The sequence below is a fragment of the Bos indicus genome, chromosome 23, assembly GCF_029378745.1.
Source record: "Bos indicus isolate NIAB-ARS_2022 breed Sahiwal x Tharparkar chromosome 23, NIAB-ARS_B.indTharparkar_mat_pri_1.0, whole genome shotgun sequence".
NCBI classification, from domain to species: domain Eukaryota; kingdom Metazoa; phylum Chordata; class Mammalia; order Artiodactyla; family Bovidae; genus Bos; species Bos indicus.
The window spans coordinates 12855293-12871712 of record NC_091782.1 but is presented as its reverse complement, the minus strand read 5'-3'; the positions used below and the strand labels follow the sequence as shown (position 1 = coordinate 12871712).

The following is a 16420-nucleotide window of genomic DNA, read 5'->3' as shown; positions in this document are numbered from 1 at the left end:
CGACCTGGCACCACTTGTCCCTGTGCCCTCCAGACACGGTCTGGCACCCCAGTTGGCGCCTGCCTGTGATCACAGCAGAAAAAGTGCAGCCTGGGGACTCGTGCTTGTGTGGTGGTCCCACTGGAGGGCAGAGTTAATCCAGTATCTTCAAGAGGCAGCAGGCCTGGTGAGGTGTGGCAGAGCCAGTGGGCAGCCAGGGCCACAGTCACGACCAGACAGGCTCAGGGTGAGTGGCCAGGAAACCTGGCAGAGTTTGCAGGAGGGGCAAACGCAGACCACCCCGCCCCTGCTCACAGCCTCTCCAGCATAGGCGCCGGAGGCTGGAGCAAGGCCAAGCAGGGCAAGCAGAAGGATGCAGGGGCTTGGGAGCCGAGATCACACCAGTTAAGTCAGAAAAGCCGGGAAAGGCACTGCCTGGGTGCTCAGGCCGTGGAACGTGAAGGACCCACCCAAGCAGTGTGTAGGCAGAAGGCTCTAGGGGAGGACCTGCTGGGTGACAGGACGGAGAATGCGCCTACAGCAGAGAGGGAAAGGCACCCGCGGCCTCCAGTGCAGATGCAGAGCCATGGCTCCCTCCCCATCTAGTGGCACTAATTGGTCTGACGCCTCTGTTATTTTAGTCGCACAGACTGATCCCGGGTTGTCACGGTGCCACTGGGAGTAGCTGAGTGATTCACATGAGGGGGAGGGGCCTCCTGGGCTGCGGGGTCTCTCATTCTCCAACCCCTGCTTCTCACAGGAGCCACAGCATTTTCTGACTCTTCCTTGGGCCCCTCTTGGGCAGCAAGCAGCAGCCCTGGGAGCCCTGAGCTCGGACACGGCGCTGATTAAACCAGCCCCTTCTCCCCACTTCACTGAGGCGAGCTTCCTCCCCTTCAGCTCCCAGCCCCAGACCACAAAGCACAGAGGACACACAGCAGCCCCAGCACAGAACCACACAGGCGTTAAAAATATGTCTTTAATGATCCAAGGTTCTGCAAGACACACGGATACCCAGAATTGGGTGGAAATACAGCATCTCAGCGGTGCTGCTGACAACCTGGGGGGAGGGGCTGGATGCGGGCTGGAGACCCCTGAGGTGGAGTCGATTCCAACCTCATGGGAAGCCTCCGTGCCCTCTATCTCCATGGAAACCAGTTTAGTACACGGATGGGGCCCTAGGGAGCCCCTGTGAGCATCTCCGAGAGGTATTTCCCATTAAAAACCACCACAGGTTCCCTCCCCCACCCAAAGCTACTGCCCAGCTTCCCCCTCCGCCCGCCAAGATATAGAGGACGTGGAGTGACCACATAAGGACAAACAAAAGCAACTGTGCCTCCTGTTGGGGAAGAAAACAAAGGAGCGGGGAGGGTGGCAAGGTGTCTGGGGCAACCAGGAGTGCCATGATCACCAGAGGACTGGGTGCCACCCAGCCCTGGAGGACCCTGTTACAGGGGGCCGCCACTGCTGGCCACAGAAAACGCAGCTCTTCAAGACTGCTTCCTCCCCTTCTAGAGCTGCCCAGGGTTTACACTGAGAGGGCTGGGGCACAGACAGACTCCACAACCCCAGGAAGCAGTCACACCCACTCCCAGACATGCCACCTGCATCCTATGTAGTATCAGACGGGGTCCACATGCTTCCCTTCCCGGCCTGCAGGATGGTCAGAGGTGTGGGCTGGGAAGACCAGGGCAGGGCAGGGGAGGAGGCAGTCTTCTCCAACTTGGCATCAAAACAGAACAAGTTCAAGAAAACAAAACTTTGATTTATATAGCAGCTGCTCCAGCCAGCTCACAACAGTGGGCCTCCCCTCTCGGAGTTTGCCCAATAAAAAGCTGGGCAAGGCAGGGGCACAGGCGCCCTCGGACAATGCACAGAACTCAGAAAAGTGAGTGTGTGCTACAAGAGAACAGCTGAGCCCTGCTGCCCCTGACACGTCCCCCGCTGGCCCCAGGTGCCCTGGGCCCTGACCTTGACCTGCTGCAGGAGCTGACGGAGTCCTGTCCTGGCAGGGGAGACAGTTCCCAGGCAGTGCTCCAGGGAGGAAAGTTCAGAGTGTCCCACAGAAGGAACATGTGTCCTCTAAAGGCTCCAACTGAGCTCTTCAGAGGAGCAGGAGGGGCCACCGCCCTCAAGGCCAGGCTCCGAACGACAGGGCGCTGGGCAGGGTGGGCGCGCCCCAGGCCCTCAGGCGCTGTGCGTCTGGATGAAGGAGAGGACGTCCTCCTTGGACAGCTTGTCTGGGTCCTGGGGCTTCTGGGATTCGTGCACACGGATGCCATCCCCCCACTCCCAGAAGAGCCGGCCATAGTAGCAGATGCTGGGGGGAGACAGGAGGTCAGGGGCTGCACCCAGGGGAACAGGACCAAGAGACCCCCACCAACCTGACACCTGTGACGGGAACGATTCCGTCTGGCAGCCAAAACATACCCAGTAACCCCGCTCCTCCCGCCTTCCGGAGCCCGCTTTTCCAACAACACATAGCTTCTACTGCTAACGGCATCCTACTGGATCCTCCCATTACTGATACTCGGGGCTTATCTGTCTCTGCTGCTCTAACTGAACAGTATTAGTGTGGTGACACTAATTACAGGTGCATTAGAGCTACTGCTGCTGTTGAAACCTATGACCAAGAGTCTGGCAAACAGACACTGGGTCTGAGAGCAAGGCTGTGGGCCTTGCCACGTGCCTGTGCCAGGGTCGGCCCTTCACACTCAGGATGCCCACCCAACCTTCACAGCCAGTCCTGACATCACCCGCCTCTCCCTGGGCTCACCGCCCAGTCCCAGACACACCCTGCAGAGACCACCATCCCACCCACGGGGGAGGCCCCTGCCTGGGCAGCAGTGAGTCTCAGGGCGCAGGTGTGCCCCAAGAGCTGGCATCCTGGTAGGAGTTCCTGGGGCTGCTGAGGGGGCAGGCCTGGAGGAGGCCTACTTACTGAAATGGAGCAATGGCATCTGCAGGGAGGTCAAAGGTAGAGTTCTTGGTTTTCTTGTTATAGAAGAACTTCCTCTTGAAGCTTTTGCTGAATCCCATCGTCCATGGCTCTGATGGGAGGAAGGGGACAAAGGCTCAGAAAGGACACACAAGACCCTTGAGGGATGAGTCAGCCTTCCTCCCTGGCTCCTCCATGCCCTCTCCCCCAGACAGCAGCAGAGAACAGCCTGGGAGGACACAGCCCTCATCATCAGCCCAGAGCGGCTCCTGGAGGACGCCGAAGACGACGACTACTCAGCAGCCCCACCTCCCACCAGGGCTGGCAGAGGGGACAGGATTCTGTTAGCCAGAGGGAAGAAGACTCAACAGGAGATATAAATGGCCAGTCTGTCTTTCTGGATCTGCCACTGCCCGTGAGGAAGGCCCTTCTCCTGCCATAAGGACACCATATGTACAAGTTGGGCCCCACTCTCCAGCCCCAGCCCAACCCCCAGGACCACCAAAGACGCACGAGCTCAGGGAAGGCAGTCCCCCTCAATACACCTGGCTCTGCCCACCTCAGTAGGAAGCCCTGAGCTCCGGCCCAGGCGAGGTGTGGGCCAGTCGCCCTGGCTGAGGGAGGGGGTCAGGGAGGGGCTCATCACCCACCATTCACCGTCCTGACGATGTAGAGGCCGGTGGGCACGAAGTGCCGGTCGTCCCGCCCTGTGTAGCTGAGCTTCGGTGTGCCACTGGAGCCCTTAATGATCTTCATTTCTAGCCTTGATTTTCCCAAGCAGGCGTGCAAACAGGAAGTGTGTGAGAGAGTCAGTCCTGATGTTAATCTCTGACTAATGTCAAAACCAGCCAACCCAATACTTGAATCTCGGCTCAACATAAAAGAGACTGAGGCAGAGACATGAGTTGCTCCAGGTCACACAGTGGGGTGCTGGGTTTAGAACTCAGCCTCTGAACTCCCAACTGAGCAGGGGAGGCAGGGGAATGGCACATGCCTCTGCTATGTTGCTGCTGTTTGCGGGGTGTCAGGGTGACACCAGCTGGGGTGAGATGTGAAACCCCAAGTGCCACGGGGCCTTCGGCTCACCAGCCATGGTGTCAGCGTAGCCACTAAAGAGTTAATTTGGGAGCAGTGAGACCAGGTCTGGCTCCAGTGGCCCGGTGGGCACACCCAGGAAGAGACCCCCAGATCCAAGCCCCCCGCACAACGGCTGAGAGCACGAGGAGGCACCTAGCCCCTCCAAACCCCAGGCTCAACCCCTCTCGGCACCAGGGGCTTGGATTTACAGTGCTGAGGCAGCTTGCACTCTGCCTCTCGTGGGGACACTCGTAACTGTTACAGCATCAATGAGCCCGTATTTCTGCCTGACTCGCACCCGCCCTACCCCCCTCCTGACGGTGCTGAATCAGCTCAGCCAGGGGCCTCTGGCTGCCAGGCAGCCATGCAGACAAAGGAGGGGGAGTTAGAGGAGCCGTGGGGCCACTCGGCACCGCGCCCCCAACTCATCTCTACAGAAAAGCAGAGGAGGAGTCCTGGACGCTGCCACGCACCCCACCCCAACTCCTCCCAAATCCTGAGCTCCCTGGCTGAGCCACGCACCTAACAAAAATCTTCTCCATCTCCTCCAGCCGGTACACCTCCTTCACCCTGTGGAGAGAGGTGCAGAGATGACGAGGGCTTCCCGGGGCACCTGTCTGGGCAGCAGGAGGAGGCAGGAGGCTGCTCCTGCAGGCCCTGCACCACCCAGACCACCAAGAACAAGGACCGCAGCCTGGCATTGCCTCCACAGACAAGCCCTAGGGTTCACAGCTGCCAAGCACCCTGAGCCTGGCCCAGGGCAACTGGGGAGCAGAGCCATGGCTGAGGAGGGCGAGAGGGAGGGAGAGGAAGGTCTGGAAGCGATGTCCCTGTCAGTGTTCCAGCCCCACGTCCCCAGCACTAGAGGCCAGGACACTAAGGGTCAGGCTCTTGTCCAGGTCTGTCTGCATGGACTTTAGGCCTTCGGGTAGCAGAGTTACTTCCAAATCGTCCTAACAGGCCTAATTCCATCACAGGTGAGGAGACCCTTTACCCAGCCCCCCAGCCCTGAGGGCCGTTGAGCACACCTCTGGAGCCATTACTGGGTAAGGTGCCCAGAGACTGAGCAACCAGACCCCACACAACACAGACAGGGTCCCTGAAGCGGCTTCTCAGGACCTGGCAGACAGGACATTTTAAAGCATGAGAGGAAATTGCTTTTTTAGACTTTCAGAAGATTTCTATAAAGTGCATTCTTACTACTGGATTTAATTCTAAGTAAATTTGTATTAAAAAGAATAATGAAAATTATTTTTTCAGTCTGTAGACACACGAAACCCCAAAGATAATAACATCAGACCTCAGCCCAGACTGGAAAAGTCTGTTCTCCGTCTATCTGCTGACTGTTCTTATCCTCCTTGCCTCCCACAAGGTCTGCACCTTTCATATCACCTCACATGGCAACAATCCGTGGCCTTCTTCCCATGCACCAAGGATCCCATTACCTCAAACCACCCTTCTCTTTATCACATTCAAAAACTCCCATTCCCTCACCACCCTCTTCTTACCTGAAAAAAATGAAAAGGCCAGGATTGATATGCTAATGATACCCAAGCATGGATGTGTGGTTCACAGGTGCATCAGCGCCCTCAGAAGCACGTGTATCTGAAATGAGGACACCTGAACCCCAAGCAATGACTCTCTCTGCTGGAGGTTGGCCTGCTGTGACAGGCGGGACAGGGAGATACTCCAGGGCAAGCAGGCACCTCTCCAGGACCCCCAAGCACATCACTCATCAGGGTGGTCTGACCTCTAACGCTGGCCTGGCCTGGCCTCCACTGAGCCCTCTCCCACCTCACAGGGCAGGGGGGCAGGTACTAACCAGAAAGAAGCAACGGGGGAGGAGGATATGGGGGGAGAGGTGATAGGCTCACCTGATGGGATTCATGTCAGGCCGACTGGGCTTGGAAACAGCTTTCACAAATTTCTCAGCAAGCTGAATCCTACAATCCAACAGAGTCTCTCAGAGGCAAGTAAGGGTACCTCTACCTGGACCCCTGCCCCCAGAGCATCTTCATGGCACCAGTGGGAGGACACTCCTGAATCTGCAGCAAAGCTGCTCTAAGAGGCGGCACCCGCGTGCCCCTGGACGCCCCCTCCTGCCCTTCTCCACCAACGTCTTCAGGGAGGCCCGCTCCCCCTCTCTGGATTCTGACCTCTAATTTTACTACATCTTGGTTGGTTTTCCTCAAGTGTAACTTTGGCTGTGCTCAGTCACCTCCAGCAGAACTTCAAGTATCATCTTTATTGTAAATGTCTGCGCTTTCACCCCAAACCACTGATCCACAGTGCACCCACTCAGATGAGCCAACTTAGGAGTGATGTCAGCGGCATGGCAGTTTAAGGGTGTTCTGTAACTCCCTTTAAACAACTGATTAGCATCCGTCCATGAATGAAAGTGGGAACTGGGGACCCAGGTGAACTGACTTAGGTGGGGCCACCAAGCACAAAACACATTCTTCAGGGGAGAAGACCCTCCCTCTCCCCATAAGGTCACCCTCTTGCTCAGCCTTAAAGCAAACATCTCTCCTGATCTAAACAGCAGCAAAGTGGAGTGCACTGGTATTTATGAAATCAAGGGTGAGCCCTGGTGAATGAAAGTGCCAACATCAACTTCTCACCCTGCCCTTGGAACCAGCTACCATTAGAAGAGGGAAACTAAGGATGTTCTTAAGCAGAGAAGACCTGAGTGAGGAGCCAAGCCACAGAGGCCGCTGCCATAGCGCCGCCCTGGCCCACCTCCCCCTCTGTCCCCCAGGGCCCCTGTCAGACCGTTGGTTGAAGTGCTGCTCCCGCACGTCGCTGCCGTTCAGCACGAGGACATCGAGGATGTGGATCGCACTTATCTTCCGCTGGGCCTTCCCCTAGAAGGACAAGGACACTGCCCACCCTGCCAGGCACTGGCCTGGGGCCCACTCCACCCAATGTGGCCTGCTGGCCTCCGTTCTACCTAGAGCTGGGGGAAGGGAGGTGCTCTAAACACATTTCTCTCACCTCCCTCCCAGTTGATGCTTGGCCACAGACTGGCCCAGGCTTCTGAGCAGACAAGAGATCTGAGGTCCTGGACCAGCCCCCTTAAAGCTCAGACCCGGTGAGACTGCCGCCATGGTGCTCTGGGAGGAGCTGGCTTCCCACTCTGGCCCTCTGTTCCCACTGACTGTTCTGAAAGTTATGTGTGTAGTGGTAATACCCAAAGCTCAAGGGAAATAACAACTTGCTTCTTTCCCAAGGAATCCTTGGTCAGTAACAATATCTAAAAACTACACAGCAGGTTGACTAGGGCCTTTGCTACCCAGAGATGATCAAGATTTCCTGCACAGAAGGAGACTGTGAGCCTTCCTACCTGAACATACTGTGGCTTAAAGCAACTATTGGAAGAGGAATACTTACAAAGCCTTCGTTGGGCCCTGGGCCCTGCCAACAACCACACAGAGTGTAACCCAGTTAACTTGGGGTGTGTGTGGCGGGAGGCAGTGAAGGGCCAAGCCCAGCTGTGCCTCAGTTCCCTAGATGGCAGAGCCACAACACGCGAGCAGAACCACCTCTGACCTCCCCTTTCAGCTCGTGGACAATCTCCACAGAGAGCAGAGTATCCCGCGGCAGCTCCGTCTTCAGGTCCAGCTTGACCCAGCGGTCTGACTGGCGGCCATCCCACGTGTAGATCTGAGACTTCTACGGGCAAACAGAAAGGGTTACGTCAGGCAGAACAGGGACTGAGCGGTGAGAGGCCAGTTCTCAAAAAGGCTTTCAGTTGGTGGCTCCAAGCTGATGGGGCTGGAAATGCCAGAAGAGGTCTGGAGAAAGGAGCTGGTGATACTTCCTACGCGAGGAGGACAGTGTTGTCCTCCGCTGCCTCGGCGGAAGAGGAGTGCTCTGACTTGGTCCCGCCGCAGGGAACAGGCTCAGGCACCATTCAGGAGGCCTGAGTCCAAGATCAGAGGCCCTCAGGCAAGATCCAGCTTGGTGTATGTGTGAGGAGGGTTTAGTGAAGGATCCAGAGAGCAGAGCAGAGAGAGACAGTGAAGAGAGAAAAAGATAAAATGTGAGAGGACACAGAGAAAGGAAGTGAGGAAGAGAGAAAACTACACAGGAAGACCAGTCAGAGTTGGGGGGAGAGCGGTGAGGACTCTACCCAGTTCAGATACAGAACTGCCGAGGCTTTCCCTCACCTCATGTTAGATTCCAAAGGCACCAGAGTAAGGACAGGTGGTGTCTGCGAGACAGGGGTGGCAGGGGTCGGGGCAGTGCTGCAAAGACACGGCTGCCAGGGCTGGAGCCGCCGAGCCTGCTGACCGTCCTCCTAGCCCAGGAGGCACCACGCCACCAGGAGGAGGCAGTGCTCCCGGCGGCAATGCACCAAAGTGAACAAGCAAACACACGAGTAAGTGCAAGAATGAACGACACATGGGTAACTCAGAGGAGGAAAGGAAGGGAAGTTTCAAGAAATACCTTCCCTGGGGTCAAAGCGCCAGCTCCTCAGTGCCAAACAAACGCACGCCAAGTGTGGCAGGCGGCTGTCCAGATTCCCACAGACAGCACGGTTCCACCACCCAATCCGGGGAGGGAACCAGCTGCAGACTTACCCCCAGGCCGATGAGGAACTTCTGCTCGCTGCCAGACACCATGCAGCGGTAGTCGAGCACTGGGCGGATCTTCTCCAGGGTCTTGGCAGTAAGCGGCGTGGGCTTGTAGCTGAAGATGTCAATCTCAGTGCCCTGCAGCCCCGGGTCAGAGAAAACATGGCTGGGTTGGGGGAAGGGACAGGCGCTCAGTACGGGCGCCTGGGGGATTGGGGGCAGAGGGTTAGGGCAGGCTGGGGGGCAGGGGGCGGGTGGGGACAGGGAGCACTTGCTCTCTGAAACATGCCCCCTGTTCTACCTAACCAGGAACAAACTGGGATCTAATTCCATCTACTTGGAGTGTTCCTTTAGGACCTATTAGAAGAGGCTGGAAAAGGAAAGAACACCGAGTCCCTGAGTACAGATCGATTTACCAGAGCTATAAGGAAATGTCACCCGAATATAAAAGCCTCCCCTTCAATAAAATTGAAAGCAAAGACTTGCAAGCAGTTGATTTGAAAGCAGTTAGGTGATCTCTCCACCTGTTTCAGAAAAATTTACACATGCTGTTTTTTTGAGGCCATCTTGAACCTCATTCTCCAGTCCCTGACTTGCACAACAGCTCAAGATTTGGGCCAGATTTAATGAAGCCCAGGGAAAAGCTAGAATTCAGGTGGCAGGAAAACAGAGGGCAGAATTCCAGAGACCACTCACCAGAAACAGAGCTTAGGTCTGGGCCACTCCATTATGGAGCTCTCCTGGCAGCCCCTCCTGCCCCTCTGACCAGCTCCTGGCCTAAGACCACCTCACACTTCATGCCTCCCCTGCAGGCACATGGCACCCTAAACTTGCTGGGGAGTAAGAGCCAGCACCACCCTTGGGGCAGCAGGAATGCCGATCACAACACATCTCAGGCCAAGAATCTTCAGGTAGCCTGGTGGGCTCTGGGGGAACTCAACACTCTCACCAAAAGTCCCGCCTGTAGGAGGTCTCAGCCCACTCCTGAAGCCCACGTGGTACCTGCACAAGCCCCCTGGAGGCCAGGCACCTGGGGGTCTCAGTGATACCACCTCTTACCAGGCCTCTCTAACTCTTTCTTTTCACCAGACAGCAAGCTTACCTGGATGAGCTCGAAGAACTTAGATTTTGGGTCTGTGGAAGAAGGAGCAACTCGAGCCTGGTCCGGGATCTGAAACGAGAGAGCAAAGAACTTCAGTTTTCAAGCACACTTTTGATCAGGGTTGTGTGTGAGCCTACACACAGACTCAGACTGGGCAAGAAGAAATGGCACCCAAGGAAGCTGGAAAGGGGGGCTGAGGTGGCCAATTCAGTCACTGCTCCCTTTCAGGCCTTGTGGTAACACTCCTTCAGAGCCATTTACCTTTCTCGGGGCTCTCTGCGGTCAATACTGCTACCCAGGACCACCAGCAGGAAACAGGCCTGTTTACCCACCACCCTTGTCCTTGGTGACCAGTCTGTGGGGCTAAACTTGAGTGAAAGAGCCAAGGAAGTAACTCCCAACAGTGCTGAGACGTCCAACTCTTGAGTGCTGTGGGGGCCAGCCAGGCTGGGAGTCGGTCCCAGTCTTCTCGAAAGCGTCCCTGCCCTGGAGCAGAACTGGGTTGGGGGACACTCACCCCCCAGAGCCGGAGGCACTCTTTCCGGATCTCTGCCTGCCGAGGCTCGATCAGGGTCCTGGGAAAATGAAGCCAGTAAATGACTGAAACCTCTGAACAAGGAGTGTATCTCCTGCACGCCCATCAGAACCCCAGGGAGAGGGAGTCGCGTGAGGGAACGTGTGCATGCGCACATGAGGCCAAGCCGCCATTACCCAAGCTGCTTGTAACACTCACACAGCTCTGCCTCCGGGAGATGAGCGCACAGGGGCACGGGAAACGAGATGATCTCCTTGTTCAACCACAAAGGGAAGGGAGGAGCCACCCTCCTGACCACCCTGGATGGCAGGGTCCCCAAACACCCTTCTTCCAAGTACCCATCAGAACACACTGGTTCCTTCCCTGACACAGGCCACATTAAGTCCATCCCGTGGACGTCGCCATGCCCGAGAAAGCTGGACGAGCTCCTGCTCACCCCCTACCAGAGGTTTTCCTTGACCAGGCCTCCCTCTCCTAGCCTGATGACTCTTTATGTCCCCTGAACATCAGATCTTCTACACCTGCCCCCCTACATTCTCTGATGCACTGGTAACAATTTTTCCCGTATCCTTTGCCTGGGTTACTCTTATCTGTCCAAAGACAAAGTAAAGCCTTTGAGGCCGAGGTTCATGCCATATGCTTCTCTGGCATCCTTCACAGGATACGGTAAAGTATGAGATTAAAAAAGTAGGTATTTTTAAATGTTCGTAGAAATGAAGTGAAGAGCTCGGTTTGGGGTTGGGGGGTGGGGAACAAAACATAAAGGTCTTCCGTTGAAACAGGTGGATTCTGGAAAGGGCAACACTCACGTGTCTTGGACAAAGGCACGGATTTTGGCCAGAGCTTTGATCTGCAGACTACAGTGGCTGGAATTAAAAAAGAAAAGGATTTTATCTCAGAAGGATTACCAAAAAAGACAGCTTATGGTCATCAGGACAGAGAAGTTGAGAGAGCAGTGGCCATCTTATGTTTGGGGAAGGGGTTAAAGTCAAAAAAGAACCCCTTCGACCATACCCTTAAGGTACAGTTACATGGATCTGATGAAGGCTTAGGGTAAAGCAGAACTGAGTCAAACCCTCCAGACACTCAGATCCCAAGCCCAGCCAAAAGGAAGGTTCTGATCTCATTCTTAAAAATTTGAGCACTTCCCTGTGGTACAGTGGATAAGAATCCACTGGCCAATGCAGGGGACATGGGTTCGATCCCCAGCCCAGGAATATCCCACATTCCGCACAGCAGCTAAGACTTTGTGCCATAACCACCGAAGAGCCTCCAGAGTCGCAACTACGGAAACCCATGTGCCTAGAGGCCGTGCTCTGCAACAGGAGAAGCTGCCGCAATGAGAAGCCCGAGCACCTCAACAAAGAGTAGCCCCCTCTCACCACAACTAGAGAAAGCACGCTAGCAGCAACAAAGACCCAGAGCAACCAAATAAATTATTTAAAAAAAAAACCCTGAAAGCCGTAGTGAAATGATTTTTTTGGCTGCACTGTGCAGCTTGTAGGATCTTAGTTCCTCAAGCAGGGATCCCCAAACCTGCAACCTTTCAATTAGAGTCCTAACTGAGGGACCACCAGGAACTCCCTGAACTGATTCTGAATGAAGCAACAACACAGACCAGACCTAGTTCAAGTACACACTAAACTGACTCACCTGCGCTAAGAGCCGCCCTTACTACCTTAGCCTCCACGACTGTTAGAGACACGCTTTTTCATTTAAAAAGTGAGACGTGATAAAGCAAGAAAATGTGACCTACTGACAAGAGAGGGAAAACAGTCCAACAGAACAAGACCAAGAGATGATCCAAATGTTAAAATGATCAGACCAGACCTTGAAAATAACTCAAACACAGGTTAAAGCATCTAGTGAAAAAGGTATAATATACTTTAAAAGATGGAAAAATACTGGCAGAGATAGATAAAAACTGTGTTTTTCAAAAGCAAAAATTCTAGAAATTAAAAATATATTAGAAATAAATGGTATTATTTATTTAGCTGATTTACAGAAGTATAGTTGATTTACAATGTTAGTTGCAGGTATACAACACAGTAAATCAAATTTTTATATATTATACTCTATTTAAAGGTATTATAAAATACTGGCTATGTATCCCTGTAGCTTATATTTCACACATAGTAGTTTGTGCCTCTTAATCCCCCATCTCGCCCCTCCCCTCCTCCCTCTCCCCACTGGTAACCCAACAGTTTGTTCTCTAAATCTATCATGCAATTTGTTTTATTATTCATTTTTCTGATTCCACATATAATGATAACTTATCTGTTTGACTGATTTCACTAAGATCCACTGCTCTAGGTCCATCCATATTGTTGCAAATAGCAGAATTTCATTCTTTTTTTTTAATGACTGTAATATTTCAGTGTGTACTAGGGTTTCCTTTCTTCCACTTCCTCATCAATATGTGTTATCTGTAGACTTTTTGATGGTGGCCATTCTGACAGGTGCAAGGTGATCACATTTAATTTGCATTTCTGTGATTATTAGTGATGCTGAGCATTTTTTCATATACCTGCTGGCCATCTATATGTCTTCCTTGGAAAAATGTCTATTCGCGTCTTCTGCCCATTTTTTAATTGATATTGAATTATATGAATTATTTATATATTTTGCATATTAGCCCTTTATAAGTCTTATCATCTGCAAATATTTCCTCCCATTCAGTAGGTTGTCTTCATTCTGTTGGTTTCGTTTGCTATGCAAAAGTTTTTAACTTTAATTAGGTTTCATTTCTCTATTTTTGCTTTCTTTGCCTTAGGGCCTGATCTCTCCACCTCTAAAATTTCTACTCTCTATGTCAGAGTATTCTGCCCTTGTTTTCTTCTAGATTTATGGTTTCTGGTCTTACATGTAGGTCTTTAATCCATTTTGGGTTTATTTTTGTATATGGCATGAGAAAATGTTTTAATTTCATTCTTTTACATATACCCACCCGTTTTTCCAGCATCACTTACTGTCATAGAGACACAAAGACACAGAGACTCTTTTTTCTCCAATGTATATTCTTACCTCCTGTGTCATAAATTAACTGACAAAAGATAAAGGGAAAATCTTGAAAGCAGTCAGAGGAAAAAGGACACATGACACACTGACAAAGTTTATCACCACGGCTAGTTTATCCCCCACGGCTAGTTTATCCCCATGACTAGTTTATCACTATGGCTAGTTTATCCCCACGGCTAGTTTATCCCCATGACTAGTCTATCCCCCATGGCTAGTTTATCCCCATGACTAGTTTATCACTATGGCTAGTTTATCCCCATGGCTAGTTTATCCCCATGACTAGTTTGCGAGTTTTTAATCATGAGTAGATGTTTAATTTTGTTGAATATTCTTTCTGTATCTACCAAAATTATTATTTTTCCTCTTTATTCCTTTAACACAGTGAAGTACAAAAAATAGTTTTCAAAAGGTACACAAATCTTGCATTTTTAGATAAACTCCAGTTGATCATAAGCATTACTCTTATACATTGCTATATTTGATTTACTAATTTTTAAACAGTTTTCTTTACATTTTTGGTTGTGCTGGGTCTTTGCTGCTGTGCAGGCTTCTCTCTGGCTCCGGAGAGCAGGGGCTGCCCTCCAGTCGCGACTCCTGGGCTCTACAGGCTCTATAGTTGGGATGCACCTGCTCTGTTGCTCCATGGCTTGTGGGCTCTTCCTGAACCCATGTCTCCTCCACTGGCAGGTGGATTCTTTACCACCGAGACACGAAGGGAAGATTTTCTGTATAGGCTCATGAGGGGTATTAATCTATAAATGTGCAGTCTTTTGACGTTTTGGTGAGATGGTTGGATGGCATCCAAACTCAATGGACATGAGTTTCAGCAAACTCTGGGAGACAGTGAAGGACAAGAAAGCCTGCCATGCTGCAGTCCATGGGGATGCAGAGTCAGACATGACTGAGCGAATGAACAACAACAAATGTATATATTTAAATGCTATAAATTTCCCTTTATTAATCCTTTTTAAATTCCTTTAGAGAGAGATATATATATATATGAAGGAACATATATATTTATCTATTCATCTGTCAGTGGACATTAAAAGACATTCAAATTGGAAAGGAAAGCAAAAAATTATTTACTTGCAGAAGATATGGTTATATACGTAAAAAGTCTTAAGGAATCTACCAAACTACTAGAACTAATAAGTAAATGAAGCATTCACACAAAATATGTAGTCCATATACAAAAATCAATTGTATTTCCATAAACTAGTAATGAACAATTAGAAAATGAAAATTTTAAAACACCATTTACATACCCAAAAAATTCTTAGAAATAAATTTAACAAAAGATGTGTAACATCTCTATACTGAAAACTATTAAACTGCTGAGAGACATTAAAGAACCTAAATAAAACTTCTAGATGAAACTTCTGACTGATACTCTAGTCAGAGTATTTTCATTACTTTAGTACAGTGAAAGTTTTTCAGAGAATCACCAACAAAAATAAAAAATTGATAAACTGGATTTCAGCATCAAAATTTAAAACTTCTTGGCAATCAAACTGAAAAGGAAGAAGTAAAATTATCTCAGTTTGCAGATGACATGATCTTTTATGCAAAAAATGCTAGATTTCACAAAAAATTGTTATAATAATCAGTCACATTTCTACACACTAACAACAATCTGAAAATGAAGTTAACTACTCCATCTACAATAGCATCAAAAAGAATAAAATACTGAGGAATAAATTAAATCAAGAAGTGAAAGACTTGTACACTGAAAGCTGTGTAACACTGCTGAAAAAAATGAAAAGAGATATAAATGAATGGAAGGGCATGCTGTGTTCATGGACTGGATCACTTAATATTGTTAACATGACAACACTCCCCAAAGCAATCTGCAGATTCAATGCAATCTCTACCAAAACCCCAATGGCAGTTTTTGCAGAAATAGAAAAACTCATCCTAAAAATCATATGGAAACTCAGGGGACCCCAAATAGCCAAAACAATACGGCAAATGAAGAACAAACCTGGGGGCCTCATATCCTGAGTTCAAAAAAACTCACTACAACACCACAGTAAAAAGTATGGTACTGGCATCAAGACCAATGGAACAGAAGAGAGAGCTCAGAAATAAACCCTCACATGTATGATCAAATGATTTTCAAAAAGAGTGCCAAGATTATGCCATGGGGAATGCATATAGATACTCTTCAACAAAAAATGTTGGGAAAACTCAATATCCACATGCAAAACAATAGTTAGACACTTACGTCACATTACCTACAAAAATCAATTCAAAATGGATCAAAGACCTAAACATAAGAAATAAAACTATAAAACTTCTTTCTCTCAAAAGAAAACACAGAGAAAAGCTTCACCACACTGGATTTAGCGATGGATTTCTTGAATGACACCAGAAGCACAGGCAATAAAAGAAAAAATAGATAAACTGGACTATATCAAAATATAAAACTTCTGTGCAAAGGGCATAATCAATACAGTAAAAAAAACAAAACCCCACAGAATACAAGAAGATATTTTTAATCATATATCTGATTAAGAAATTAATACCCAGAATGTATTAATAATTTCTATAACTAAACAACAAAAATCAAGCAAATCAATTTAACAATGGGCAAAGGCAGGTCTGTCAAGATGGCACAGTAAGACCCTGAGCTCACCTCTTCACATGGGACATCAAAATTACAGCACAGGAGCCTGGAATGTCAGGTCCACGAATCAAGGCAGATTGGAAGTGGTCAAACAGGAGATGGCAAGAGTGAATGTTGACATTCTAGGAATCAGCGAACTAAGATGGACTGGAATGGGTGAATTTAACTCAGATGACCATTATATCTACTACTGCGGGCAGGAATCCCTCAGAAGAAATGGAGTGACCATCATGGTCAACAAAAGAGTCTGAAATGCAGTACTTGGATGCAATCTCAAAAATGACAGAATGATCTCTGTTCGTTTCCAAGGCAAACCATTCAATAACACGGTGATCCAAGCCTATGCCCCAACCAGTAATGCTGAAGAAGCTGAAGTTGAACGGTTCTATGAAGACCTACAAGACCTTTTAGAACTAACACCCAAAAAAGATGTCCTTTACATTATAGGGGACTGGAATGCAAAAGTAGGAAGTCAAGAAACACCTGGAGTAACAGGCAAATTTGGCCTTGGAGTACAGAATGAAGCAGGGCAAAGGCTCATAGAGTTTTGCCAAGAGAACACACTGAT

The 16420-nt window shown here is 50.0% G+C and overlaps 1 protein-coding gene across 1 annotated transcript in view; it reads right to left on the bottom strand.

Annotated features, from left to right (window-relative positions):
* Positions 1-944: 944 nt before the first annotated feature.
* Positions 945-16420, bottom strand: part of CMTR1 (cap methyltransferase 1) — a 53584-nt gene continuing 38108 nt past the window's right edge. Inside the window, exons 14-24 of the mRNA XM_019985954.2 lie at positions 11018-11074; positions 10191-10248; positions 9674-9742; positions 8578-8709; positions 7544-7666; positions 6767-6858; positions 5869-5937; positions 4517-4564; positions 3568-3680; positions 2921-3029; positions 945-2299 (exon numbers count right to left, since the gene is read on the bottom strand). Of these exons, the coding sequence (XP_019841513.1) occupies positions 2167-2299; positions 2921-3029; positions 3568-3680; positions 4517-4564; positions 5869-5937; positions 6767-6858; positions 7544-7666; positions 8578-8709; positions 9674-9742; positions 10191-10248; positions 11018-11074 (1003 nt within the window). The 3' untranslated portion in view covers positions 945-2166. The remainder of the gene's footprint in view (positions 2300-2920; positions 3030-3567; positions 3681-4516; positions 4565-5868; positions 5938-6766; positions 6859-7543; positions 7667-8577; positions 8710-9673; positions 9743-10190; positions 10249-11017; positions 11075-16420) is intronic.